This window comes from Daphnia carinata, chromosome 4 (assembly GCF_022539665.2).
Source record: "Daphnia carinata strain CSIRO-1 chromosome 4, CSIRO_AGI_Dcar_HiC_V3, whole genome shotgun sequence".
Lineage (NCBI taxonomy): Eukaryota > Metazoa > Arthropoda > Branchiopoda > Diplostraca > Daphniidae > Daphnia > Daphnia carinata.
In genome coordinates, this window is record NC_081334.1 from 2,521,730 (window position 1) to 2,548,492 (window position 26,763).

The following is a 26,763-nucleotide window of genomic DNA, read 5'->3' on the forward strand; positions in this document are numbered from 1 at the left end:
TACACAATATTCTTTGAAGTGACCGACTTGTACAGACGATAGTTTTGCTGATTACGTACACAGATAGGAAGCACCGACAAAAGGTCTTTTCTTTGTCGGTGTCGATTGGTAATAGTTTTGAAAACAGACCAGCTTTTCTATCACACAAATCACCTTTGCAAACATGCAGCAGCTTGAGATTTCTTTTCTAGAAACACCTGCATTAGAGCAAGGCTTTCATATAACCATCGTTTTCAATTAGCGTAGGAGGTACCTCATTTACGACAGCCGAACTCAATGTTGAAGGCCTGCTAACGTATTTTTATTTGAATCACCATAAATACAACGGAAACGGTTTAAATAAATGTTGAGTCAGAGAAAAAACAATGTTGTAAGGCCTCTTCCGTTTGTCCATGAGGCAGTGATGGAACTATGGGTATGAAAGGATGTAAAATGGAGTACTGTTGAATCCACCAATGGTGTATCGGCTGGTGAACGGCGCGATGATCAAACGGATGCCATGAATTCATATTTGTTAGAGAAAAATTGCTCGTGGTGTTGTCTTTGCTGCTCGATGAAATGCGTATTTTCTTATTATCACTTTGTGTTTCGTCGTCCTCTTTTGCATCAGAGTTCCTATCCATGTTTAACACAAGAAAAAGACTAAGTACGACTCCCATTACCACTTTTGAAGACGCTTAACGGCTTGCCTCATTTACCTACACACTCGTTTGGTGTGTTTGTTAAAAATAAAATCCAGTAGCGTCATAAGAAATGGGTTTACCCTTCACATGGTTCTAAATACGTCAGCAGTGGCCGAGCGACTTGCAAGACAATCTGTAGGTAGCATCGTGTTTACATAGTCACACGTGCTGTTATCGCTCCTAGACAGTTTGAGTTAGTTCTCGATGGCGCCAGTCTAGGCCAACTTTGCGCCTTTGATGTGCATCCTACCGTAAGATTTTCTATCCCTGTTGCAATATCTGTTTGCTCCTCAATCACGTTAAATCAACCGACAGATTTTGAGGAAGCAACAACGGTAAGCTAAGAGTGTGCCGATCTTCTTTCGGTCGCTGTATCTTCCACCGTCAAAGAACGCCGCTATTTGTTCGTGGCTCGCACAGTCAGCTTATGATTGTAACTCGGTAAGCTTTCACAACTGTTGTGTGATTAGTCGCAATGATATTCCTTTGATTAGCAAGCCATAATATTGCGTTGCCTATCAGACGTTGACGTGTCTAGTGTGTGCAATAAATCATCGCGAAAATAGAATGCTCTTAATCAACAACATTACGATGGATCTTTGATTGTTAAAACTACATCTAAACGTCCCGCTAACTAACGAGGAATAAAACATTGTCTTACCTTGGTTCACGGCTCGATTCGCGAAAACCTTTGGCGAAGGGATTGCTAGCAATTTTCAGTCTAGTGATCTGGTATCGAAATGGATACGTAAATTTTTCATGTTGAATTCTTGGGTTGATCAAACGAAAAGATCTATAATTGAATGTGTTTACCTGTTGATTTTGGTAGGCAGTAACGGTGATGAACTGAGTTTCAGGAAAGGTGAGCGATGTGGCTGAGCTTCGTCTTCGGCAGAAAGTCCTCCACCAGTCGTTACAAGTGTTGAAGGCTTCTCTGCAATCATTGGGGATCGGTTGAACGTATAATTTCGGCTGGTAACGATGCATTGAATGCAGGGGTATCTGAAGAAAATTCCGTTCGTTAATGACTGTTTTTATAGGCGTGTGCAATATAAACAGTTTAAAGGGCGTACTTGGTCACGTTGGGAAGGCTTGCGGTTGTTGGTCAATTTGAGTTTATCGAACGCTACACAACTCTGTTTGTTCCAGAATTTACCTAGCTGAGGACCATCCGGATGCAGAAAGCAACGTTCCTGATGTGGGACATCCCCAGGACCTCCAGGAACCCATTTAGAACTAGAAATATACAAACATTAATGCCAATTATACGACGCTATTCGATCATTTTCCTGAATCACATTTCTAAATGCTAATATACCTCTGATAGATATATCTATATCTTTTGTCATCAACCAAATCCATTTCGACGTAGACAATGTAGACGACGTCGTCATCCAAACCACTAAGGCGGACCTTCAGCGATGGGAACATTCTCCTTCATTAATAGAACCAAAAATTAATAGTTAAAAAGTCATTTAGATTATGCGTATACATTTGGTTAAAAAAAATGGCTTACCTTCCAGCTTTCGTGATGATCATTTCAGTTCCAAGGGTGTGAAACTCTAACCAGAGTTCACGACACAATAATTCCCCTACAATATTCTGATTAGACATGAATTTCTCGTCATCATTATTGCCATCCAGAAGGCAAACCGACGGCTGATGTTTGGCCGCATCTGCGTCCATTGGTTCGTCGCAAGAGCCGAGCGGAGTACCAATGAGGCTTGAAACGGAGAACGCCTTAGCTCGGGCCGACAGATCACTACATCGAGCTTGATCCGAAGACATCACTTGACACGTTCGCTTTCCTTCCTCGACCTTTCGATTGTTAAGTTCTATCCCAGTTTGCGGTTGAACTCGTTAGAAGCGTGATTGCTTACAACTGACGATGAGCGGATGGGCAATTGAGTAGTTTTAGGTTTGATGCGTCAGTCCCCCACCTTCTTACAAAATGTGCTTTTAAAAACTAATGGTATTTGACGGCTATCAGCAACGATACTATCTTCTTCGGTAGCGATTGGTTTTCACACGAAGTGTCAATCCTTTAAAAAAAAAAAAAAAAGGGACAGTTTCTGTGGGGCGGAGAGACACTTGTTTGTTTCCCACCGCCGATAACGCAAAGCGAGCAAGTGATGTGACTTCCTTGTCGGTGCGTTTGCAACGGCTTTTTAACTGCGACATTCCGACCCCGTATCGCTTCTGAGCGCGATCGATGAGAAAAAAGGCGCTTCTTTCGGCATTTCCAGTGCCGACTGTCACCGTTTTTGTCTCATCCCTCCACCCCCCAGCCCCGTACAGGTAGAGAGCTGCTTGTTTAATATTGTAGCACCTGGCACCTGGTCTCTAAGCATTGCGTCACCTGAAATCGTTTGCCCTTTTTTAGAAATCCTAATTATACTTTTCTGAATTGTGCAGGGTATTTTAAATGATTCAACTTCTTCGCGGATGTGCTTGTCTGACGACGGGATCGCAATTCGTAGCCAAAATGTGCGGATTCTTATACACTGGATATCTACTTTTCGATTGCGCACGACGGACCTAACCGTAATTTGAAACGGTCGGCTTAACAATCTACTCAAAGATCAGAAGCGCTTGCTAAAAAGTGCAATTTTAATTACGTGAAATCCTTTGAATGATGCACATTGTTTCCTGATAGATGAGGCACTTTCAAACGATACCGACTGCTCTAGACGAGCCGCGTGATTCCCTTCTAAAACTCTCCGAGTCCAAACTACGGTGGTTAACTAATGCAATATTAGCGACAGACTATCCATAAAAAACTAAGCAATTTACGGTCATTTCGCTTTAAAACCAATATTGATTACGCACGGCGTACCAGCCCAATCGTTCTTTTCGCCGTAAATTAGAATGCTATTATGCAACCAATTGTTTAACTGACGAGTTTTTAACGATCACGAGATTATGATTCGAAAATTCCTACAATAACGAAACGAAACGAAACATGATTCAAATGCAATAGATTTCTGATCGAGGAAGAGGCAACAATCAGGTTCGTTGAAATTTGATTGCAATAGCTTGGCAGTTATAGACAGGTTAAACGGTCAATCAATGAGAATAGAAAAGCAACTCATCCTGAGACGGGGCGTCAACGGCGGTTAAAGAGCTGAAGATCGAGCTTCAAGACGATTTCTCCGCATTCGACTTCGTGCAAAGGAAGCCGTTTGATGAGCGGTCCGCGATAAATTTTCGAATCTTGCAGCACATCGGCAATACGCACTTCGGTTCGCCCCAGAAACTCTATCGCATTGAACGCGTGAGTCAGAATAGCTCACCGTGCAATTTTGAATTAAACGTTCGAAGCTTACCGTTCGGTGAGAAATAGTCACGATCTAACACGGTAATGCAGAGGACATCTTGCTGAAGATCTTTAACTAGAAACTGCATCGATGCGTTCCATTTAGGATTGAGAGATTTGGGTACCACTTTCGTCCGATGTTCTTGCGACCCGAGGTAGACTTCGCAAAACGTATCGCTTTTTCCTGATCAATTTAACCCGTAGATTAGGGGTAGGATTCGATGTTAAATGTACGAACGTGTACAAAGCGCAGGAGAGCAAATCAGTGTTGAGAATAAATAGGCAGGTGTGATTGAGGAAAGAAGAAAGTACCTTTAGGATTTCCCCGTGCAGCAAGAGCGAGGCCTTCAGCAACGACGACTCGCAATTTGCCTACGGGTGGCCTTTGCCTTACTGCAGACAAGTGCAAAAGGTAGAAGGATAGAGAGAAAGAAAGCCGAAAAAAATAATATTATCTATAGTATCATGCATGTGAGATTGTTATGAGCTGTTACGCCAAGCTAGCACAAAGTGGAGAAAGAGAAAAGATAAGTGCACCGAAATGCCATGCGAAAATCAACTAGTAAATAAAAGAAAATAGAATTATTCAAATTAAAACCTAGTGAAACCATGGTGTCAAAAAAAAAAAAACGGTGGGGTTTGTTAGTATATGAAACCAAAAACGCAACGAAGGAAAGCGGGATTCCTAATGAAGTTGGTGTGCGTTTCGCGCATGCGTATCGAAGTATTCCGGATATCTCAATGAAAGGGTCTACATCTTACCCGTGTCCGAACTGGGTTGTAGGTTTTCTGCTTCGATGACCAATACCAGCAATCGCCCGCACACATTGCCTTCGTTTTGTTCTAAAGGATTTACGAGTTTAAAAACACGCGTACCTCTAACATTTGACTAGTAATCCTATCTAATAATGTCCCCTTTTAGGTACGGGACCATCTTACGTACGCGCTCGTCGTTAACATTACCAACATCGTGTGTCTATCGTATGGCAAAAATATGGCCGAAATATAGAAAAGTTGGTAGTACTTGATCTTTGGCGTTGAAGGACGGCCCGTTCGGTCAGCAGGCAGTGTTTCCGGGCTTCTTCCAGTTTACGCAACCATAGAATTCGGTCGGCCGAACTGGTACATGTCACTAGAAGTTTGCATTCCGTGTCTTGGATCGTGAAGCGTGTCGGCACGGACTCGTGTTCAGTGCCACTATCGGTGGATTGATTATCTCCTTGCACGACTGTCATCTCTCTGAGGAATATGGGCTAACGTGATAGATTTTTAATCAATTTTCATTCTCGATTCAATTTTTTAGAGCATTTCTTTATACCTTTCTGTACATCCGCAATGTCACACTGGATTTCTTATCAAAAAGAAATTGAAGATTGATGGAAGCCAAAGGTTTGCTGATTGTGGTGAACAAGAGGAAATCGTTGAACACGAAGGCCAGCAGTTCTTTGTTACTTTTGACCTAATTGATTATTCGTAGATTATTAAGAAAATTCCAATTCAAACCATCGGTGTCTAAGGTGTTGGTTTTACCTTTTTTAGAGGGCCGAAATGAATAAGCTTGCGAGGGCCAAGCATATTTGTGACGGAATTGAAGACCAATCGTTCATCCAATCCTTCAATATGGACTCTGCGTTGCAACCACTCTAATCTGTCCGAATTTTCTTGTTCCCTTACACCTTCGTTGACCTAGCAATAACAGGGAATTAATCCTCGTTTTTAGAATAATAATAAGATTAGTTCTCTTCCCGGTACATTCGCTTACTTGATTGCAGAGTTCCTCGGCTTTAACTAGAGCTTCGTCCAACAGCAGCCGGTCTGGGTGGCTAACATCCGTTGATTCCAAAATCTATTTCATTTTACGCCACAGAAATGTTATTACAAAAATGCAAGAAATGAAAGAAATATGTACCTTTTTAATGAGCAGAGGATATTTTGTTATTCTCTGCATTGGCTTCAGTAAATACGAAGTCAACGGCATTCCTTTCACTTTCGGATGAAGTTGGCATTTTTTCAACAAAGCACGGAACTCTGGAACACCTTCATGGCGCCTCTGAATTAAAGCCGCAGCGTTCAGCTGCCTGCTGCAAAACCGAATGTACGGCGACATGTGCGGAAGCTGAATCAGCATGAAGTTGGTAGCGCGCAAACGCCAACATACGATGTAGAAGTTTAAATAAACACGGCAGACGTGGCCTAGCTTAGCATTGTTTTTGGAATATTATTCAATAATTTTTCACCTACACAATCTATCAAAATATCTCCAACGGCCTGAATAATCCCTTCAGGACTCATCTTCTTTCGGATGCGTAGTGCCCTAGGAAATATCACGATGAATGCATTGGCAAGAAGGAAAAAATGTTAAGATTGCGTACCTCAAAAACGTATTGTTGCAAGCGATGATGTCCTTCCAATTGACGAAAATTGTGTCCACGTCTTCCAGTTTGACGACACCCGACTCAATCATTGGTTTCTGGAACACCTGCGGAAGAAAAAAGAACATTAGATAGTGATTTCTTTCATTGAGATAGTGAATAATTACTTCGCTGACGATAGACATGTCCTCCATGTAAGTTTCTTCTGTACTAATCAGTTCTTGGATGACAATTTGGCGCTTTTGCTCAGTGGGTGACAGTTGGGAAAAAGCTGCGGTGTCGGTCAGCCTCGATGTCGTCCCTAAGATGAAGCAGCAGCAGCTCAGAAACAAACTCGAACATGGACAACAACCGAACTTTATACCAACATTAGGTTGGTTTGCATTGACAAGAGAAGAATGTTCAACCGACAAATTACAATTAGTGTGTGCGCTTAAGACGAGTGTGTACAATTTCAAAACAGGCCCACATAGAAAGTCCATGATATCAAGAAATACATCCACAAAAATTGATCCGTGTTCAACAAAGACAAACGATGTATTTCAGCTACTGGAATCCATAGCGAAGAATAATAAGAGAAGAGGAGAAAAAAACATTTCACCTTGCCAGGTGTTAATACAGACTAACAGTGAGAAAACTGTACTGCATGGATTGAACAAGTAAAACACACACACACAGAGCAGATGAGGAGCTAATTGTGTTTTCGCAGACTCTTACAGTATCTTTGAAAATCGCAAAAAGCACTGGAAACGACAACACCCAACAATTCAATCGTGAAAAAAAAAGGAAACCACCGAAGAGTATTTGAGGCGAAAATTGAGAAAGTGAATAGACTAAATAAAACACAATCTGGTTACGCACTCCAACTATACGAAAAAAAAAGGTAACAATAAGTAACAAATAACGCTAAATATTCTTGAATCCAAAGCCGAAACATAAACTAAGATGCGACGCAATATCGCTCCTCGGCCCGGTGCAATTGACAGTTTGATTGTGTCTTTTTTCTTTTTGTGCACCGGGAGACTAGGAGGTGGGACTCAATTTGTGTTTGCTATTATGCCTTAGAGTGGCCAAGAAGATCTCTGCCAGATTTTTCAAATGTTTCATTCCTACTGAGATGTCCGATTGACAACTGAGGGAGAGAAGTAGCACTCGAAATGCAAGAACAAGAGGGTTAAGTGTGTTACTGGAGCGTCACAGAACGAAAGCAAAAGAGGGACAGACAAGCGAAGGGCAATACAAAGATGATCCTGCGACACAGAAGCCAACTGTGCAAAGCTACTTTTTTTTCTTGGAATGAAAAGAGAAAACGAAAAGAACGTAGAGTACACATAAACCAGACGAAGAGTGCCCTAATCTTACGGAAGCAGTGATTTTCAGATAAGGAAATAATAAATCACGGGGGTTCGCAATCACGCCGTGCAACATCAAACCGCATTAGAAAAGAATGATTACGGATGACCAAGTGGAAAGAAAACGTCCAATTGAGTTGCATCTAATGGGAAACTGGGTAACCAGATTGAATGAAATTTCAACTAAAAAGAAGACAATGAAAGGGGGCGAAAAAAAAGGCACGTTGTCGGAACTACTTTCAAGGTGCACATCGAAAAAAGAGATGTAGGAAAAGACTAAACACGCGAGACTAGAAGGAAAGGTGAAAACGAAAACAAAAGAGAGAAAAAAAGGGAAACATTTCTGGCTGATTTGTTTCCCCGAGTTTCCATTGAACGCGGAAGCACGGCATGGTGTGCAAGTCGATCTTTTTCCCCCCGGATGGATGGCTCATCTCGTCAGTCCTTTCTCTTTCCTACAATAAGGACAAACACACTCTACTTAAAAAGCCGCCCACACCACAAAAAAAAAGTCAAAATTCTTCACAAAAAGGAGCCAAATAAAAATAAATAGAAGGGCATTAAAAAAAAAAAAAAGAGGAAGGACAGAGTAAGAAAAATGAGTGAAACAGGTGGGAGACAAGACAACCATGACATAAGGTAAACACAATCCGTCAGTAGTCCTATATTATGCTTTAAAAAATGTGATGGGGAAAAGAATGAATTGAAGTTCCGGCCTGGTGTCGTGTAAAGCTTCACGCATAACCCCAAGATTGACAGAAAACAAAGAGGTGATGCAAAAGCATCAACGCCAATAAAGTTAAACTAGTTGTAAATACCAAAGAGTTTGATTTCCCCACTAGCCAAAAGAATTGATAAAGCATCCAAGCATTGAAACTCGATCACTTACATTGAGTAGTCGTGGTAGATGCAACGCTGGCACTGGCTGAACTCGCAGCTGCTCCTAACGCAGCTGAAGCAGCCAAACTTCCCATGACCTCGACGTAATTTGAAGGGAAGAGGCCAGTCTAAAACGATAGAAAAAGGGTAGTCGAAATGCATAGTAAATAAATTTTTATACATTAAGTACCTGGCCCTTGAGTTCGCCCCGCCACCAGGCTGGGTCTTCACGATCTAATATTATCAGAACGTCGCCTTGCAAGAAGCTGAGTTCATCTTCGTTTTGGGCCGTGTATGGGAAAAGAGCCACTACCTGATCTGTTGCGTCAATATAAAACAGGCCACACTCGTTTAAAATAAAGAGCTTAGATTCAAATTTGTTAAATGTGACGTTTACCAAGTGTAGGTGTGTTGTTAACTTCGAAAGCTGCGGTGATGGCTGTCTGGGTTGGAACGATAGGTGGCATTTCATCGTCCATTTCGGTAGGCACAGGTGTAGTTCTGCTACTTCCACCTGAGCTGCTCAACACTTTTACGTACGAAGCCGGAAACCATCCCAGTTGACGTTTTCGTCCTTTGGCCTACGAATTTCATTTGTTAATGAAAGTATATGGAAAAAACACAAAAAATGTAGTTCGATGGAGCATTGGTGTTACCTGTAGTTCTCCCTCCCACCAACCAGATGCAGATTTCTTCCGGATCATGATTAATTGGCCTCGTTGTAGCGATAGCTGCTCACTACTAGTTGCGGAATAAGGAGCAATCACCGTAGCAATTTCAGGTTTTTTGCTTCCTCGACCCTATTATTCGAATAAATTTTCATAATGGACTCACAACTTAAAATAATGATTATCTCTTTAACTAAATAAATTAAACACAATTTGAGAACATTCGTGGAAGAGTACCATGTTGGATGGTGACGGTGCACCGCTAGAAGCGGCGGAGGCAGCTCTAGGAACTCCAGGAAGAGATGCCTGTTTTCAACGGATTAAATAGAAACAAATGATTTTAGGCACAGCCATTTGAATTGGGGACCGACCTAGCCCTCAAGGGGTACATAAGCTTCATAGAATACCTCAAATTCGCTGTCGATGGGCGCTGTGTTGGGTCTTTTCGAATCTTGCTGGCCCGTTGCTTTCACAGCTGGCGAAACAGTTTTCGCAACAGCGGCCGCTGCAGCAGCGTCGGCCGCAGCTGAAGCGGCTTCAACTTCGGAATCAGCGGCGGCTTCATATTGAAGCTCAGCTTTCTGAACGTAGTTGGAAGGGAAAACACCGGTACGGGCTCCAATAGTTCCAGTCCACCAATCTCCATCTTTCTTGATAATTGCCACCATTTCACCAGCCACGAATGACAAGTCTCCCGGCTCGTTCGATTCATAGGGATACATAGCTACGTAGAAATTGTCTTCTAGTCCAGCGGCATTTTTTGAAAATAAATAAAAACGAAGAATAAATATAATATTACTCAACTCATATAAACTTTAACTATACCTTTGCTATTTTGCGCGAAAACGATTGATTTAGGAGATTGAGGTGTAGCATCGGTGTGGAAAAGGGACACAAATGATTTTGGAAACCAACCACTTCTACCATTACATTGGCCAAACCACCAAAGATCTTGTTGTTCGCGAACTAAAATGACATCTCCTTTGTTAAAGGAGAGATGGTTATCCTTTTTGCCCTGCCAAACGTAAATGGCTTCCGCTTTCAAATTGTCGACAATTTCGCCCTGAATCCATCGTTAAAAAGGAATTTAACACAAATAGACGCAACATCAACGGGTAGGTTCACTATACTTGTCCACGGATAGGAGACGACGATTCATCTGGTACTCTAGTTCCAACTGGCATAAAAGCAGAATGAGACGCTTCTATAGCGGCTGAAACAGATGCACCTGCATCAGCGATGGATCCATTGTCGCTGACGTTCTCCGGCAGTTCTTGGATGCCTTCCAGAGGGTGTCGTTTTGCTCCTGTTATGGGGCTATCAACATTACTGCCTCCTGTCGAACTACCTGTATCTGGCCATCCCCCTTGATCCATCTTTTCCACATAAGCCTCTGGGAACCAGCCAACGTGGCCACGTACTTCGCCACTCAACCAACCGGGTTCGTTTGAAAGCGACTCCGTGACCTGATTGTTCAAGATATCAAAACTAAATTAGCAGTTACTACTTCAGAATTAAAGACGTAAATATTACCATGATAATATCGCCAGGCTGAAACGAGATTTCGTCTCCATTACGAGCCACAAACTCGTACAATGCCCGGTATCGCGTCACAGCAGCATTGGAGCTAACTTCAACTGCTGCAGGGGTGGCTCCGGTACTAACTGGCCAACTGTTAGTCGAATCAGACCAGGAGTCATTACCCCAAGACTGTTGCTTGCCACCAGTAGCACGCAACAGAAGAACTTCCTCTCGCTTTTTAAGGTACGCCTTGTGTGTTTCTTGACAGGTACGAGCTAGTATAGACATCTCCTTCCTCAAAGCGCTTAACTGGGCATTGTTGTTTTCAGAATCTTCAATTTTTTTGTTCAACTAAAAAAAAAGATTTAAATATCGTTCAAACATTTGGCTATGACTAAGAATCAAAAAGCATTATTTGAGTAACCTCTTCTGTCAACAACTCGAGCTTCTCTTTCGATTGATTTAGCGCGATTTGACGAGCTGTGGTGTTCTGGATTAGGTCGGCGTCACCTAGAATGATTAGGAGGCTCAATATCATTAAAGAAATTTAAGAGCATCAATCTTTTAAGGCAACGGCTGTCCATACCTGCGTTAGGTGTGGTGGCCGCATTCATTCGATTTTTAGCTTCTAGTCTAACTTTTTCTTGGCTGACGGTAAGAAGACGTTGATTTTGTTCCCGAAGCTGCGTCTTCAGTGCTGAAAGTTGCTGCATTTGCGTGTCACGTGTAGTACGCATACCGTCAATTGTATTCTTAGTTTCAGCGACGCCTGTTCGCGTTTCAATTATTTTTGAAGATAGCTCCATCACTCTGTCATCCTAAAACGACCATGAATTTCAAAATACATGTGACAGCTAACCAAATAAGATTATGTTACCAGGACAGAGAGTTCCGTTTGAAGACGTTGGTGATTTGCACGAAGAAGAGCGACCTTCTCCTGCTCTTTCTGTTTTTGCTGGAGAAGTTCCTGAAGTCTCTGTTTCTGCCACTCCAATTGCCGTTGTCTTTCCATTTCTTTCCTCGCAGCTTCACGCTGCTCCAACATTTTACGGCGCTGTTCTTCTTTTTCCTGTTATAAAAGGTCTGTTTAGCAACTACCAATTGAACCATGTTTTCATCTTCTTTTAGAAATTCATGTACCATTTCAAGTTCGCGTTGTTTGGCCAGCTTTTTCTCCAATTCGGCTTGCTGACGGCGCTCTTGTTCTAGACGCAATTTTTCTTTCCGTTCGTATTCCTCACGTTCTTTTCTTTGTCTTTCTTCTTGCTCGCGACGTTGTTGTTCTGCCAAAGCTTTCCTGCGCTTATCAAGCTCAGCTTGACCTGAAGAAGAAATAATTCATTTTTCCATTAATATAAAACACTTTCTATTTAGAACAGCAACAAACCTTTATCGAAATTTTCTTTTCGTTTATCCTCAAAGGAAACTGGGGATGTTACTTTCCCATCGTCCGAAGGAGGCGGTGGCGTTCCGGCAAAAGCTTGGGCAAGCGATTCCGGTGTAGAGGATCCTTTTGGGCTGACTACTGAACCAGTTACAGCAGGTAAACTAGGTCGCCGAAAGCTTGGCGGTACAAGGTCGTGCGGTAATACATCTGGTAACCTATCTCCAGCTCGAACACAGTCGCACAAATGCATGGCTAATACAAATTCGTCACAAGACAAGCGTCCATCCATATCGATATCAGATAGTCCCCTATAAAATTAATTTAAATAAAAGTATTTTGTAAGAGACTTTCTTGGTCATGGTTTTCTTCTAGATGTTATACCAAACGCGGGCTAATAATGGTTGTGGTAGCTGAGTCTGGACAAGTATCCCACGAGCTTGAACACCTGTCAAGAATCCTGTTTTTCCACGATCATGGCTATTGAAAACTTGTGCATACTTCAATTTCGATGAATGCGGCACAGTCCATTCTACCGACCTGCAGATTCATAAAAGTGACTTTTTCGTCTATAATCTAATGGCTGAATGTAGAAGAAAACTTTACTTACGATTCTCTGCTAGCAATAGATGGGGCTCTCGCGACTGGTTTTGTCGAATCAGGAGTATTTGGCTTCGAACCATCAAAACTGAATGATGAACCAGGGAATCCTGACGCAACAGCCGGTGCTGCAGCAGCGGAAGGAGGTGATACTATTCCTGCATTGCCTGGCATGTTGTTTGCCATTAAAGGTAACCCAACAGGAGAACCAGCACCAAGGAGTGGAAGGTTTGCTGGAACAATAGGTTGGATCATGGGCTGCATCATGGGCTGTATCATCGGCTGCATCATTGGTTGCATCATAGGCTGTATCATGGGTTGCATTGTTGGTTGCATTGTTGGCTGCATTACAGTCTGTATCATAGGCTGTACCATGGGTTGAGCCATTGGCTGTATCATGGGTTGGATTGTTGGTTGAACTAATGGTTGATTGGTTGGATGCGGTGCCACGACTGTTGATGGAGGTTTGACAGCAGCCATGGGCAACGGTTGGATTACTACTGCTGGAGTCATTCCTAGAGGAGCCAAGGGGACTCCCATCATAGTTGCAGGAGGGGTTCCAGCAGAAGAGGCTAAAAAATAAACAAACAAACCAAATAAGAAATACATTTTCACACAACAGATGAAAACAGAATTTGTAAGGCTATTTTACTTGTCAGTCCAGAAGATGCAGAATTCCTTAAATTAGGTGGCAAAACTTTAGGAATATCAAATCCTCTAAGTTTAGCATTTATCAACTTGCATGCAATGCTAAATTCAGTGAAGTCAAGCTTGCCATCAGAATTGATGTCGGCCAGTTCCCTTTAAAGACAAAAGAAAACTTTAGCACTTGTTTATTTATCATTACATTTCAAAGTGTACCATATGTGACCAAGAATTACAGGGGGGAGCTGAGATTGCAAAAGGAAACCTTTAGCTTGGTCTCCGCTAACAAATCCACCAGCCGGTTTCAATGAGTTAAACTGCTCGACATACCGAGCCTTTTCTTGAGGCAGAATGACGAAAGGATCCATATTTGTTACACTGGTTTCGAGAATCTACGAAAATCGTTATGCCCTGTTTTATTTTAGGGTTTTAAAACTGAATCACATTCAAGAATTCAGATTGCTACTCCAAACATGGTTTTACACATAAATCGGCAAACGATTTCCCACTGGGGCAAGTTATGAGAGAATGACGACAAAATGTGACTGAATCAATTGTGACAATTGATTTCCACGTGAAACAAATGCCGATCGCTTACTGGAAAAAGTCTAGATTAGACAGCCTAACCACTCGTAGTCTGTTTTCCCGTCTACACTAAGGCAGCGCAGTCTGCACAGGTACTGTACTGAGAGCAAAGGGGGCGGCAGTGATACCCCGTGGGCGGAAACCAAGACATTTCGAGTTGAAGGTTGCTTGCCTCATTTTTTTAGATGTTACATGTTAGGCATGTATTGTCGTCACTCGTCACATTGGCGCTGCGGAAAATCGCTTGCGTACCGAATCCTATCTAGGTATAATTCATCATCAACATTGCCATGCGACATTAAAAATGTTAAATATTTGAGCAATATATAAATTTTTTTGCACTATTTTGCAAAAAAATCTTCTCTACTCTATCAAAAAAGCAAGGAAAAATGGGGAGGAGTTTTGTGGCCCGCCACATTGTGCATTTGCTGTGATTGGCTGGCGGGGGGACTACTGAAAAAAGGGTTCACCGTGGCTGTAGTGAATCGGCGGGATGAGGCGTTTGGAAGACTAGAATGTGTATGGAAACGTGGATAAAGGCAACTTTTCAGTCAAAGGGCATTGCTTATAACGGGTGGGCGACAGCACGTAAGCCGACGGGCAGGGATAGCGGGTGTTTTGCAAAATCATGTTGGCTAAATACCTTTTTCACAAAAAAAATTTTTTAAATAGTATAATAACAAAGATTCGAACCCGTGAAATCAGCGTGGCAGCTGCAATCTATGCCACAGCGCTGCATATGTCAATCACTTACAACTCACATAAGCTACCTATTTGAATGAGCGACAACCATAGCAAAATTTTGTTGGGATGTGCGGTACAATGGTTATCACCCTCGCTTTGTATTCTTTCGACCCCGGGTTCCGATTTCCAATCCCTCCATCTCCTCCCACCACCTCCATAATATCATCATTCAAGATTCGCAAGATTCTTCATCTCATCGGATTACGCAACATTCAGCATCTTCATTACAACGGATTCTCAAGATTCTTCGAATTATGCAAGATTGTACATCCTCATCGTTTCGGACATCAAATACACCAAATGACAACGCTGGATTCATGAAAGAAGAAAAAAAAACAAGAGCCTTGCCTACTATAAAGGGGCTAAAATGGCACACACAAAAAAATCGATCTGTAGTACCGTTCACTACACCTTAAAGATCGACCCACAAACTTGAGGTAGATATGAAGTAATCGTAGCCTGTAGGTTGTTCGTAAGTCTCCCCATGGCCACTAGGTGGATGTGGAGTCATGGATGCAGGCAGCTAATCATCGGGATATGTGACCCTCTTCGATACCAATAAGTTTTTGTTTTGTTTGTGTGCCTAACACCAGACTATTAGGTTAGTAGGTTGACAGGCTAGTATTTGATCAAACGCCTAACTCATAACTCGTTTCGAACTCGTTTTTGCGTAGCAATCACCCTGGCTACTCTAGTAAAAATACAGCACGCTATAAGCGTTGTCTTCGAAAAAAGGGCATTCCTCTGTTATAGAAAATTAAACCAAAAGTTTGTTTAATGGGATAATATGTCCATCAAACATATTTACTTGGTCTTCTCGTGGTGGCTGACCATGTGGTTATTGTTGCTGAACTGGTGTTGATCGAAAACCAAAACCATCTACTTAAGTGTTTTCAATTTCCCCTTCAATACCGTAAACTAGTAAAGGGTTTTGAAATGTAATAGAACAATTCAGTCTCCTTTCTGTGCAAGTTGGCGGTACCAGCATTCACGTGGAATTACGATAATCAGGCGTGAAATTCTTACAAGTTGTATGAAAATGGCATCGGCATAATTCGTCATCGAAGCTGGGGTGCTTAGTATTTATGCACTGTAAAAAGGAATAAAGCAATAAAACACTTACCAACATATATGGTGAATTATTGGCAGTATTACAAGGGTGGTTTCTTGGTGTTCTTCCTCCAGAGTCCAGACCTCCATCTATTATGACGACATTTTGTTTTAGCAAACTAATGGTTTCAAAGTAAGAACGTCTGCTTCCACAGCAAGCACATACAAGCACAGCAATATGGACAACAATTCTACAACGAACAAATTCCAATATTTATAGTAAAACATTACTTACTTATTGAATCCTTTCGTTGGGAATTTTGCTCATGCTTCTGAATCCCATTATAGGAACTAGAAAGCAATTATTGGTTGGAAATGATTGACACTGTATCACGTACAAACGAAAGATACAAAGTGGAAGCTCTAACAATACCCGCCAAAAACAACAGGAAAAATATCACGTGATCAGAAGCTAAACCAATCAGCTTCTTTATATAACTTCCAGCAGATGGCGAGTAGTTTCTGCCGCGAAATCGTTGGCGGCAGTGGTTAGTCAATGTACGCACGCCTTTTTTTCTTCTATTGCATGATTGAAATTTCTTAAGTATTATACATGTTTATTGGAGATTCTTTTATGTTCTGATATTTTCGCGCCTTTGTCTCGAGCAGCAATACAAATGGCATTTATCATTCAAATCTGGTATTCGTCCTATTTCGCGGTCTACAACTAAAATCCATACATCTAAAATAAAAACATTTTGTTTTACGACAGTTTCAGTGTACTTAAAATAAAAATTGATTCGAATGGCAGTTTGAGAAGTTGAGATTATCTGGTAACCCGATTACGCCGATTTGTACCCTGTTTGCCCCGTTTCATGAAATTACACATTTTGTTTTATTCTTAAACTTGCTTTATTTATTTCTCATGTTTTTGGCTTGTCGTATTGGTTTCAAGTGGTATTTTGAACATAACCAAATTGCTTAAAAAATATCTACTCGAGTGTACCCGATTGACAATTTTTCGGGTACGTTTAGTTTTAAAGTAATAAAAATATAATTTTTAGATTCCTGGTAACACAAGGAATGTCACGGTATAACTTAAAATATTAAATTTAATGATTTATAATTAAATTTTAAGTATTGAAATGTGTGTAAACTACCATGAAGTGTCGCTAAAATAGTGGCAAGTTACACTTATTTCATTGAAAACACCGTTATTTAGCAAAATAATATTTTATTAAATAAAAATATTATAAAGGTGAACAAGTATTGGTATTGCATTAAAAAAACTGAAAAAATAAACAATAAACGTGTATTAAAATTTTCCATGACGGCAACGCCTAACTTAACCCTATGCCTTTGCATGAGGAAACGCCAGAAATGATAAATGTCAGGCACATGGGTTAAGCATTGTTGCTACGGCTGAGACTAGATTGCGTGGAATTCGCATTCTAGAGAGGTAGTTTGTAAGTTTCTTTCGTTTTGTAGTTGTCAATATCACTTTTGTTTTTATTTTCAATTATGCAATCGGTAGCCTATCAAATTTCCTTCAATGTTCATTTGTTTTTTCCCCAAAATGTTTTACTTTACTTTATATAAGAAAGAAAAATGGTACTGGGATCGTTGTTAACGCAGTTTCCTCATGAAATCAACTGTATATAAGAGTTGGTAATACAAATATGTATTGGCGTGCGTACATCTGGTGACTACAGGATCCCACCTGGAGAGGACGTCATGAACGCGAACAAGTGTTGGAAGACAACGGTGATAGTGGTGATAGGTGATATGATAACAGTGAGCGATGCTAGTGGGCGTATAAAAGGCAAATGAAAAAAAAGTAGCAGAATTACAGTGAGCGATGCTAGTGGGCGAATTAAGGGCAAATGAAAAAAAAAGTAGCAGAATTACAGTGAGCGATGCTAGTGGGCGAATAAAAGGCAAATGAAAAAAAAAAATAGCAGAATTACAGGTGAGCGATGCTAGTGGGCGAATCAAAGGCAAATGAAAAAAAGTAGCAGAATTACAGTGAGCGATGCTAGTGGGCGAATTAAAGGCAAATAAAAAAAAAAGTAGCAGAATTACAGTGGGCGATTCAAGTGAGCGAACAATGAATGTAACCATAGTAGACGAAATAAGAAGACAGTGAGAAACCAGTGTTCGAGATGGCAGACGAATGGGATACCTGATACTGGATGTACGCACGCCTTTTTTTTTTTTTGATGACTGAAGCAAGCTTATGACAGGTTCAGACCACATTTAAAGATTTGCTTTAAATGTGTAACACCATTAGGGCGTACAGTAGTGCGGCTAGCAGGAAAATAGGTAGGCAGGCTAGTTAATCAATAAAGAAATCGCGCCAAACTTGTAACGAGTATTAAAATTAATATAAGACAGTTACTCTTTTTCCTGCTAGATGTCAAAACTCTGACAACTTCAAAATGAATAAATTCGTCTGCTTTACAAAACTGAATGACACAGAACTTTTTGTTTCGAAAAGATATTGGTAAAATTTAAATCGTGGTAGGTGGAAAAAATCCAAAGTGAAAAAAAGTTGACAGATCCGCTTATCTGCATAAAAAAATGGAATTAATGTCATCTCAAGCCTTCGAAGATCCCAGCACAATCGAAGAAATACCTGAAGATGATGACGACGAAGGCTTTGTTTCATTTGACAGTTCTAAGTATAATTTGTATAGTGGTAGCAGCGAAATACGTTGTTCACCCAGTAGCCAGCCGTGTTTAATTTTGGAATTTATGGATTTCAGGATACCTGTGTATACAGTTATGCTAGAAGAAACAACTCGAGAAAAATGCAAAACTATTATCATTTGTGAAGGAATAGAGGCAACAGGTAAAAAATATAAGATAAAAAAACCACCAAGTCAGCAGTATTTCTAATTTTTATTATTAACATTTGCTTATACTAGATTTTGCCAAAAGTCATCTTCCTCTTGTTGGTAGTGAACCTATTGGGAAACTTGTGAAGAAAACACAGTTAGATAAGTCTGAAGTTGAGATCTGGGGATTCCAGTATAAGGAACCTGAACCATCATGGTTTTTTCAAATCAATGAGGAAACTTTATTGTGCACCTGTAATCCCACAATTTCATCAGAAGATTTTTCGTTGTTTGCCAAAACCGTAAGTTTAGCCTTTGGTGTTAAACATGGACCACTAATAGTAATCACGGTTTTTTCTTTTTCACAGGTGATAACTAGTTTTAATAGCACCATGGCTGTGGTGATATTAACTGTATCTCCTATCACAAATTACAAAAGTGATGACCATACCACCTCCACAGAGGCACCACTAATAAGAACTTTAGCCACTTCAGCATTCAACTCAAATGGCTTTGTAAAAAACATCAGACTTGAGCAGCCTAACATATTAGGAGGGTTGGCGGCAGGATGTATTTTAAAATTTACTCCAATAACAATTGAAAGACAGTTCCAGCCTAACATCTTGTATCGTCTCTAGTTTTGACGGTATGCGACATAAAACAAATACCAGCCGTTGCATGTGTCGCTTTTTCTTCCAATTTGGACGCAGACGTAGTGAATGGATTTACTACATTCTTGCACTCAGTCGAATGTACTCAACAACTACAAATCAGCCCGACAAAGCGCTTCCCAGTTCGTGACAAGTGCACCAAAACTGGTAATTTATACATTTAAGTTGCGTTGAGGTAATACACTGCATTTTGAGGTGTGTGTTCACTGTTAAGAATTCCTGGCAGATTTCCACACACAAGGTTTAACTGTTAAACCAAGAATTGTCACTGTCTTTTGGTGGTACAATGATATTGTTTTTGTATAACATGCAAGATCCATGAGATTTCAATGAAAATAATGTCTTAGTATATTTCAGTTTGATGAAAAGAAACATATCCCATTGTGATTTGATGTCACTGAAAATGTAAGAATAGAAAAAAAATCAAATGGCTTTACAGACTACAAGATGTGGATGATGGCTGCGGCTGAGAAAATTCCGCATTCGTTGTTGCTACATCGCTTGGCTCTAAAAGAACCAAGGATTCGTTTCCGACGTTTGAACTTTTAGCACCGTCTACTTTTTGGCATCTGCTAATGCAAAAGAACAGTGTTGGCAGACTTGTAAGGTTATTGCATCAGACTAGTATGCTTTCAGGAAAAAAGGCACAGATTGAGTAGGCATGGTACTAGCCCGTAAGGAAAATTATTCGTTACCTTTTGCGACCTGCTGGACAACTCCAGATGCGATGCCGTAGACCGAACGCTTCTCCCTCTTCTAAAGTTTGTGGTAGGCTTACGCCCAACGTCTCTGGAAGCAAAACTGAACACAAGGCCCCGGCTGTGGCTAGCAAACCCATAATCAGCAAGGGTAATAGACGAGAATAGACTGCCTGAGATAGGTATGTATGAAGCAGTTGTCTTGTGGGATAAAAATTGTCATATAATTAATGAAATTATTGACTTGTTACCAAGAATACTATATACGGAAATGCTATTAGTCCTATCCCAGCCACAAAGGATGCGATTGCCATTGCTTGGCTTCGAACAACAGTAGGTAGGAGCTCGCTAGCGTAAAGGAAAATGATTCCGAATGAAGCAGCTATTCCAAATTTTCCGATCATCGCCAAAGTAACGGAAATCCACAGGGGATCTGCATTTCCATTAGCAAAGAAGCAAAGCACGGTAGAGTAATGTGTCCAATAACAGGCCAATGTGAGAAAGTGTTTGAGAAAGAAGTAATTCTTCGTAATTGTAAAAATTGTCTGCATAGTTACGAAATTCATACGTGAATATGCAACAACATTGTTTCGCTTACCTTCTGGAACTAGCATACAACAGCAACAGGCCAGGCCACCGAGTAACATGGTTAAACAAGTGACCCATCGACGGCCCCATCTGCTCATTGCCCACCATGTCAGGACGTAGGCTGGGGCTTCAACGACTGCGTTGATAAAGAAAGCCAACGTGTCTGAAACACCGAGATTCGACGAGTTGTACGAAAGGCCATTGTATGCCACTGAATTGGCAAGCCACAGAAACGTCAGAATGTAAAATTTACGACGCATGTTTGGATAGCGCAACAGTTCCAGCATAGTTCCCTTGCTCGGCTGATGCGACGGATGACGAGGTATTTCCTGTTGTTCTTCCGTTGACAGCTTAATGTTGATATCCGTCTGCAACATTAAGTCCGTATGCTAGATGAATTACACCATAAAGAAAGGACGAAAAAATCACAAATCTATGGCGTCATGTACTGTACGTCAGAGTTTTACCTGCTGTAAGCTTCGCAAATAGTTTGGTGGTATGTTCCGTTTATTGATCCGAGCGATACGTTGAACTATGGCCTCTGCTTCGTCGATTCGATTTCTACTAAGTAGCCACCGGGGAGACTCGGGTACAACCCAGTAATACCTTTGAAACATATTGTGAAATAAAAACATTTGGTGTTGGGAAATAAAAAAAAAAAGTGGGAGACTGTGAAATTAAAGCCACTAAGTGACGTAAAAAGAAGCAGTGCATAAAGACTTACCCAAAGAGAGGTAGGAATGGAACGGATGTCGCCAATGCGAGATGGAACCAATGTCGCAGAAAATGGGCCAGCCCGGCAAGTAGAGCGAGTGACAGACCAAAGAACATGCTGATCCCGTTCCCAGCAAAGGTCCTGAATTCAGGGCCTACTAGCTCCATCACTGTTTCAAGAAGAGCCTGTTTAAGCTAACTGTGGTTGCATTCATGCCACATCTGTTATGCATTCTTATGAATAGTGTCTAAACAGCATGCAAAAAGAATCTCTTCGATATCTTCTTAGAAAATTCAAGCAACTTTTTCTTTATAATTTGAACACAAATTCTACTTAAAGATGTTGAAGATGAAACAAGTAAAAGACTCACCAAGAATATATGGAATCTGGAACAAGGCTGGGAAAGTCAATCCATTTATGGCACGGAAAACCATGTAGACTGTGTAATTTGGTGAGAAGGCTGTAGCAATTGAGAGAGTAACAGCCATGTAGATCATTAACAAAAAAGAAATCCTACGTCCCCATCTAAATAAACGTATAAAATTAACAAATCCACTGAGAAACTGAGCACAATGCAAAGTGTCTCGTACTTATCGGCGATCCAACCAAAGAGAAGGTTTCCAAACAGCGACCCTACGTAGAAAAGGGTCGTTGAAAAAGATGGCAGCCACTTGTTGTCACAAACTAAATTCAACTAATAAACGAACACGTAAATTATTTCAAATTCAAATCAGCTTCCAATAATAAACAAACTAACGTCAGTAACTAAGGTGGCTTCGTACTGAGTCTTGTCATATTCCCAACCGTAGAGGCAGTTAACGACCGGCCATGTTGAATCTACGATTGGCTGGGAGAGTGACGTGTTATTTGCTGGCCATATACCAGCCAAGATCGTTTCTGGCAATATTTGATTGTAATCGACGTGGTACATTGTACAAGAAGAGTATTTTGTTCCATCAAACGGGATGGCCAAGGCCTTTCGGTTCTCTATGGTAAGATTGGCCAGCTGTGGTATTTGACACCAATGACCGGGTGTGGCCGATAGAAACACTTGATTAAACGCAAGGAAAGCCGCCGGTATCGTGGCTGGAATGCACAACAAATAGTAGAGAACCGTTTGATATCGACCTTCGGCTCCCAAAGATTCCAACACTGAATCAAAATTGATTGATGCCATTCTACCTCAATCCACGTTTAGTACGTCAGCCCTGAAGATACCAAGAATTATTTCAGATTTAGTTTATTGCTGCAGTTTGAACAATGCTTATGGTGTTATTTCGATGCAAATTGTTATTACCTACCTGAGAAAATAGTTTTTTAAATGGCACTGGTATAGTTATGGCATGTAGAATTGAAAACAGAACAGGATCCTCAATCGATTAGGTCATCTGGAGTACATAAGTCTGGTGAAAACATCAGGAAAAATGATCAAATACGGCAGCTTTTTAATAAAAAGTTTACAACTCCTAATCAATTAAGATCATATAAATAATATGATAATATGGTAACCACACGTAAACGCTCAACGTCGTAACCTACGAGCTTTCCTGAAAGTCATGCAGCCAAACATAAAAACAACAAAATGATATCGAGAAATCAGTTCGGAAAACGACGAGGTCAAAACCGAATACAATCTTCGAGTTATATTGGTCATTCCTTCGTTTGAAACAAATACTAAATTAACAACTGGCCTAAAGTAGGTAGGCTGGACGGCGAGAGAAGTCCGTCTCCCGAGTGATCAGCTGTTTCCCGCAAAGATTGATCCCATCAAGGCATCAACGGGCCACTTAAGAAGAGAGCGCTTCGTTAAATTTTCTTTCCAGTCATAAATTGGACCATGATCACCACTTCCTTTGTGCAACCTCCTACTTTTTGTTGATTTATTTTCAGTCTATTGCGTTGCTCAACGCGCCGTTCGGCCGTATATGTAGAGTTTGCGTTCTTTCTAACCTGGCAGCGAGACATTATCTAACAGCGTATGTTCTACCGTGATAAGCTTATTCGTGACGAGAAGCCTGATTTTAGCCGTGTTGGCTTCGCAATGCAACAAATTCGGATTCAAATACGTCAATTTTTTAAAATATAATACCATCAAAGTTAAATATGCATCCCATTTATGGAAGCGTACAAAATAAGGTATGTCGTGTGCGTCACTCACCTTGCTAACTAGCCGTTTCATAATTTTACGGTGATCACCATTCACTTTGAGCTGTACACTTGTGCCCTGAACGAATAACACATAAATAAACAATATTAATCGCTAACAACTTTTCACAGTCTTCCAGGCCTGCTGGCTGCTGTTGCTACACTGTTACTAATTTAAACGTGATGCATTCACTGGAATTGTAAGCCTATACAAAGCACGCTTTGCACAAATTGGTTTAATTGAAAAGACTATGATGGCCACACGGCCGTACAAGTCTCGCTGACTACGAGTACTGTTCAGACTCAAAACAAACCGCGGCTGTGCGTTTCTCTTATTTTACTCATAGAGTTTCCTCTCGAAGAGCCAGTCTCTATGCACAGCTTTTTTCAGATTGTATTTTTTCTTTCAACTTATACTCCTCCCACCCTGTCCTCCGGCTTCTCACTCTTCATTGACGTTAGAATATAGGCTGCGTGTGTCGGGTATTTCCTGATGTAGCTGTTTGCATTACTCAGACAGCGTGAAATGCACCCGTACACCACACGCGACCGACGTCCTGCCGTGCAGCCGTCTCTGTCTAAATGTCTGACTGTGCAATTATGTAATCTAACAGCACGCTTGTTTATGATACAAAGTACCCCAAAAAATTTTATTTATAAATCTAGGCATAATAGCTAATGATTTTATAAGGTAAACGCGCGGATAACGTTTCCCAATTTCGAGTTGTTTTGTGGGCATCGCTAAATTTATTGTTTTGAACTTTTTTTTTAATTTATTCCAATCGATTTGAAAGATAATATGGAAAATGATCTTTAGGCTTTTTTTGTTCTCAGTGTACAAAAACATCCGTAACGTTGGATTGTTTAAAACTGAAGCTCTGCTGCCCCGTTCCAAAATAAATCAAAGAGGAAATCTTCAATGCCTTATAGCAAACACTTCAGCAATCAAACGAAACATCCTGTTGTGTGCAACCCTTAAAATGTACACAGCGGCAAAAGAGGGCCGTTCTAGGCCCATTCAATACGACCCCATTTATACGCTCTAGTTTTTGTTACAACCCTAAAGTATGAGTCGTATTTTGTCATACTCTGGAACGATGACGTGTTTAGTGGCAATAATAAAAAAAGGCAATTGAACTAGACAGTGCACGACTCGCTTCTCAAAAACGATGCTCTACAGAGTACTATCCATAGGTCTAGTTATACGGGCATTCGTAGGGTATAAGTCAGTCCCACCTATTAACAAGCGACACTTCTTGTTAGGGGATGCACATAATCACGATAGCTAAACATCGCCAAGATGCCAACTACTTTCGCTTTTTCCATATTGACCTTTCTCTATAAGGCATTTAAAAATTCATCGTCTGAAATATGTGAGCTGCCTATAAAATAATTTTTTTTTTGCAGGTAATTCTAGGAAACGAAAATTAGAAAGATGTCGCTACCACATTCTTGTACTGAATAACCTCAAAGTCATTTCTCTTTACTCGCGTCCTTATATGGGCAACGTTTATCGTAGTGATTTATTTCTAAAGAAATTAAATAGAACTATTGTTGTTTAACCTAGTTCTTATGCTCAAATTTACGCATAGCGATTAGTCATCGAGAAAACTCGTTTTTTTAACTCTTGGTATTCAAATTCATTGTAATTGTTAAGAATGGGGCCGTTGGTCCCCTGTTTGAATGGAAACCTGAATGTCCGACCAGCAAAAGTGAAAGAAACATTTGAGGTGTATGAACCCATGTAAATAAAAAAAGAATTTTAACGATGCAACTCTAATTTTGTTTTTCTCTTTCTTCTGACATAACACCGCTATTTCTCGATTGAAGAATGTGTTCCAAGTTCTTTCCATTTTCTTGATGAGTCCTTTTACAGTCGTACAGAACAGAGTACGAATAGGGAAAGATGATCTATAGATAGCTACGTGACTACGGTCCGCAATGTTTGTAAACATTGCTGTTTTGTTGATAAACGAAGCCATCTGTTTAGCGACTTGCATTGATTGCGTAAGCACGCTGACTTCATACGCAGCTGGGCAGATAAATCACAACAGTGATACTTGAAAAGATGATGATATATAGGCATTATGAAAAATCTTGGCCAATTTTTAAACGTTGCTAGATATTCAAGAACAATCTTCTGTTCGAAAATTGGCAGAATATAATGTTTTAGACACGCATGGGTATTAACTGGCCGAGAAAAATTCGATAGTGGCTAAGAGAAAACGAAGAATCCCTACAAGTGATTTCAAACGAGATGAGGAGCAACAGAAGCCCCTAAAGGAAGGTGAATCGAGGCCAAAGAAAACACGATACAACAACTGTAAAAATCCTATTCAAATGACGAATATTTTGCGTCAACAACGCAAAATTTTGAAAGTAAAAATCTTAAGCGTGTTAACCTAATGTGTCTGTGTCATACTAGATGGGAAATGAACACACCAAAAACCAAAATTGGCATTACCTGTTTATCCGTTGCTTGACAACAAAACGAAGATGAAGAACATGTTCACGTAAGCTGAAAGTTAATCTTAGTTGTGTTGAATATTAAAATGCTTTTCGGCACGAAGTCGCAAAGCATTTTAATAGAAGTCACAAGATGGTCCTCCTTCGGTAAAGTAGCACGACTACGATTAGGGGGCACCACAAGGCATGCACAACAGTTATGGACACTGAAAGTGATAAAAATTGATGGGAAATCGGCAAATCGCACTCAACCACATAACAGTTCAAAAGTTTTCTTTCTTATCGTTACGAACTCTGTGCGGCCTTCACATATAACTGTACTACATTCACAGTAATCACGACTGACGATTGCGTACGTCTCTTTGAATCAACGTCAGAGTTCGGTGTGTGTGCATCGTTGGCTGATCGTGCACAGCAGTAGAAAAAGCTAAGGTCAACTTAAACTGTAAACCGATTGCATTCCAATGTTTCCTCAGTCGAATAATGTCAAGGCCAAGCTACAAGCAATTTTGAACATCCAAATGTTATCAGCTGAATAGCCTGATGCAAATAACCAACACCTGACACCATTAGCACCAGGAATGCTTATTGTTGCTACAACAACTATGGTAGGCCTACATGTTACAATCCTGATATAGCTTTAAGTATAGATGTCCACTGTCACTCAAAAAAGGGATAAAATAATTGAACACAACAAAGTGAGTAGGTACGGTTTAAAAATTTTATGTATTAAAAGGATTTTGTAAACTTGTGTCCGAAAAAAGAATTTTGAAGTTAGAATTTACTATTTACAGGCCAAATATTTACAAAAGAAAAAAAAACAACTGGGAGACAATAAGCTCAA

General features: G+C 40.6%; 4 protein-coding genes across 9 annotated transcripts; 1 reads left to right on the forward strand and 3 right to left on the reverse strand.

The window, feature by feature from the left end:
* Window positions 1-279: 279 nt before the first annotated feature.
* LOC130694656 (T-box transcription factor TBX18-like) lies at window positions 280-2,953 on the reverse strand. Its single transcript, XM_057517743.2, has 6 exons — window positions 2,200-2,953; window positions 2,002-2,118; window positions 1,757-1,919; window positions 1,497-1,685; window positions 1,345-1,412; window positions 280-615 (listed from the first exon to the last, which is right to left on the reverse strand). The coding sequence occupies exons 1-6, from the start codon at window positions 2,469-2,471 to the stop codon at window positions 336-338; spliced, it is 1,089 nt and encodes a 362-aa protein (XP_057373726.1). The 5' UTR covers window positions 2,472-2,953; the 3' UTR covers window positions 280-335.
* A 691-nt stretch (window positions 2,954-3,644) lies between these two features.
* On the reverse strand, window positions 3,645-14,076 carry LOC130694630 (intersectin-1-like). 3 transcript variants are annotated; one of them, XM_057517702.2, is made up of 29 exons: window positions 13,637-14,076; window positions 13,428-13,576; window positions 12,786-13,347; window positions 12,560-12,715; window positions 12,179-12,486; window positions 11,932-12,113; window positions 11,669-11,860; window positions 11,378-11,609; window positions 11,216-11,301; window positions 10,804-11,142; window positions 10,401-10,736; window positions 10,096-10,333; window positions 9,678-10,009; window positions 9,508-9,576; window positions 9,259-9,402; window positions 9,000-9,183; window positions 8,793-8,920; window positions 8,613-8,730; window positions 6,539-6,672; window positions 6,372-6,478; window positions 6,241-6,313; window positions 5,909-6,115; window positions 5,762-5,845; window positions 5,530-5,685; window positions 5,318-5,458; window positions 5,024-5,252; window positions 4,762-4,842; window positions 4,010-4,183; window positions 3,645-3,941 (listed from the first exon to the last, which is right to left on the reverse strand). In XM_057517702.2, the coding sequence occupies exons 1-29, from the start codon at window positions 13,786-13,788 to the stop codon at window positions 3,790-3,792; spliced, it is 5,445 nt and encodes a 1,814-aa protein (XP_057373685.1). In that variant the 5' UTR covers window positions 13,789-14,076; the 3' UTR covers window positions 3,645-3,789. The 3 variants fall into 3 exon arrangements, with proteins under 3 accessions (XP_057373685.1, XP_057373684.1, XP_057373683.1); XM_057517701.2 differs by lacking the exon at window positions 4,762-4,842 and adding an exon at window positions 4,312-4,392 and having other exon boundaries at window positions 9,678-10,012; XM_057517700.2 differs by having other exon boundaries at window positions 9,678-10,012.
* A 4,188-nt stretch (window positions 14,077-18,264) lies between these two features.
* Window positions 18,265-19,505, forward strand: LOC130694669 (proteasome assembly chaperone 1-like). Its single transcript, XM_057517763.2, has 5 exons — window positions 18,265-18,480; window positions 18,565-18,650; window positions 18,727-18,938; window positions 19,005-19,206; window positions 19,275-19,505. Exons 1-5 carry the CDS (start codon window positions 18,380-18,382, stop codon window positions 19,469-19,471), a joined length of 798 nt encoding a protein of 265 aa, XP_057373746.1. The 5' UTR covers window positions 18,265-18,379; the 3' UTR covers window positions 19,472-19,505.
* A 135-nt stretch (window positions 19,506-19,640) lies between these two features.
* Window positions 19,641-26,045, reverse strand: LOC130694641 (organic cation transporter 1-like). 4 transcript variants are annotated; one of them, XM_057517719.2, is made up of 11 exons: window positions 25,918-26,045; window positions 22,610-22,711; window positions 22,066-22,516; window positions 21,899-22,002; window positions 21,679-21,833; window positions 21,318-21,477; window positions 21,061-21,199; window positions 20,604-20,982; window positions 20,257-20,438; window positions 20,003-20,178; window positions 19,641-19,879 (listed from the first exon to the last, which is right to left on the reverse strand). In XM_057517719.2, the coding sequence occupies exons 3-11, from the start codon at window positions 22,483-22,485 to the stop codon at window positions 19,741-19,743; spliced, it is 1,854 nt and encodes a 617-aa protein (XP_057373702.1). In that variant the 5' UTR covers window positions 22,486-22,516; window positions 22,610-22,711; window positions 25,918-26,045; the 3' UTR covers window positions 19,641-19,740. The 4 variants fall into 4 exon arrangements, with proteins under 4 accessions (XP_057373702.1, XP_057373704.1, XP_057373703.1 ...); XM_057517721.2 differs by lacking the exon at window positions 25,918-26,045 and adding an exon at window positions 23,467-23,592 and having other exon boundaries at window positions 20,604-20,961; XM_057517720.2 differs by lacking the exon at window positions 25,918-26,045 and adding an exon at window positions 23,467-23,592 and having other exon boundaries at window positions 19,641-19,876.
* Window positions 26,046-26,763: the final 718 nt, after the last annotated feature.

Coding starts and splice junctions, on each gene's coding strand:
- LOC130694656 (XM_057517743.2), bottom strand. CDS start 2,471: ATGTCTTCGGATCAAGCTCGATGTAGTGATCTGTCGGCCCGAGCTAAG. Junction 1,920..2,001: donor TATAGATATATCTATCAGAG/GTATATTAGCAT, acceptor GTATATTTCTAG/TTCTAAATGGGTTCCTGGAG. Junction 616..1,344: donor GAATCGAGCCGTGAACCAAG/GTAAGACAATGT, acceptor AAACATGGATAG/GAACTCTGATGCAAAAGAGG.
- LOC130694630 (XM_057517701.2), bottom strand. CDS start 13,788: ATGGATCCTTTCGTCATTCTGCCTCAAGAAAAGGCTCGGTATGTCGAG. Junction 11,610..11,668: donor AAACGGAACTCTCTGTCCTG/GTAACATAATCT, acceptor TGGTCGTTTTAG/GATGACAGAGTGATGGAGCT. Junction 4,393..5,023: donor CCTTCAACGCCAAAGATCAA/GTACTACCAACT, acceptor ACTTGTCTGCAG/TAAGGCAAAGGCCACCCGTA.
- LOC130694641 (XM_057517719.2), bottom strand. CDS start 22,485: ATGGCATCAATCAATTTTGATTCAGTGTTGGAATCTTTGGGAGCCGAA. Junction 21,200..21,317: donor CCATTCCTACCTCTCTTTGG/GTAAGTCTTTAT, acceptor TATGTTTCAAAG/GTATTACTGGGTTGTACCCG. Junction 20,179..20,256: donor TTCCGTATATAGTATTCTTG/GTAACAAGTCAA, acceptor TACCTATCTCAG/GCAGTCTATTCTCGTCTATT.
- LOC130694669 (XM_057517763.2), top strand. CDS start 18,380: ATGGAATTAATGTCATCTCAAGCCTTCGAAGATCCCAGCACAATCGAA. Junction 18,651..18,726: donor TGAAGGAATAGAGGCAACAG/GTAAAAAATATA, acceptor TGCTTATACTAG/ATTTTGCCAAAAGTCATCTT. Junction 18,939..19,004: donor TTTCGTTGTTTGCCAAAACC/GTAAGTTTAGCC, acceptor TCTTTTTCACAG/GTGATAACTAGTTTTAATAG.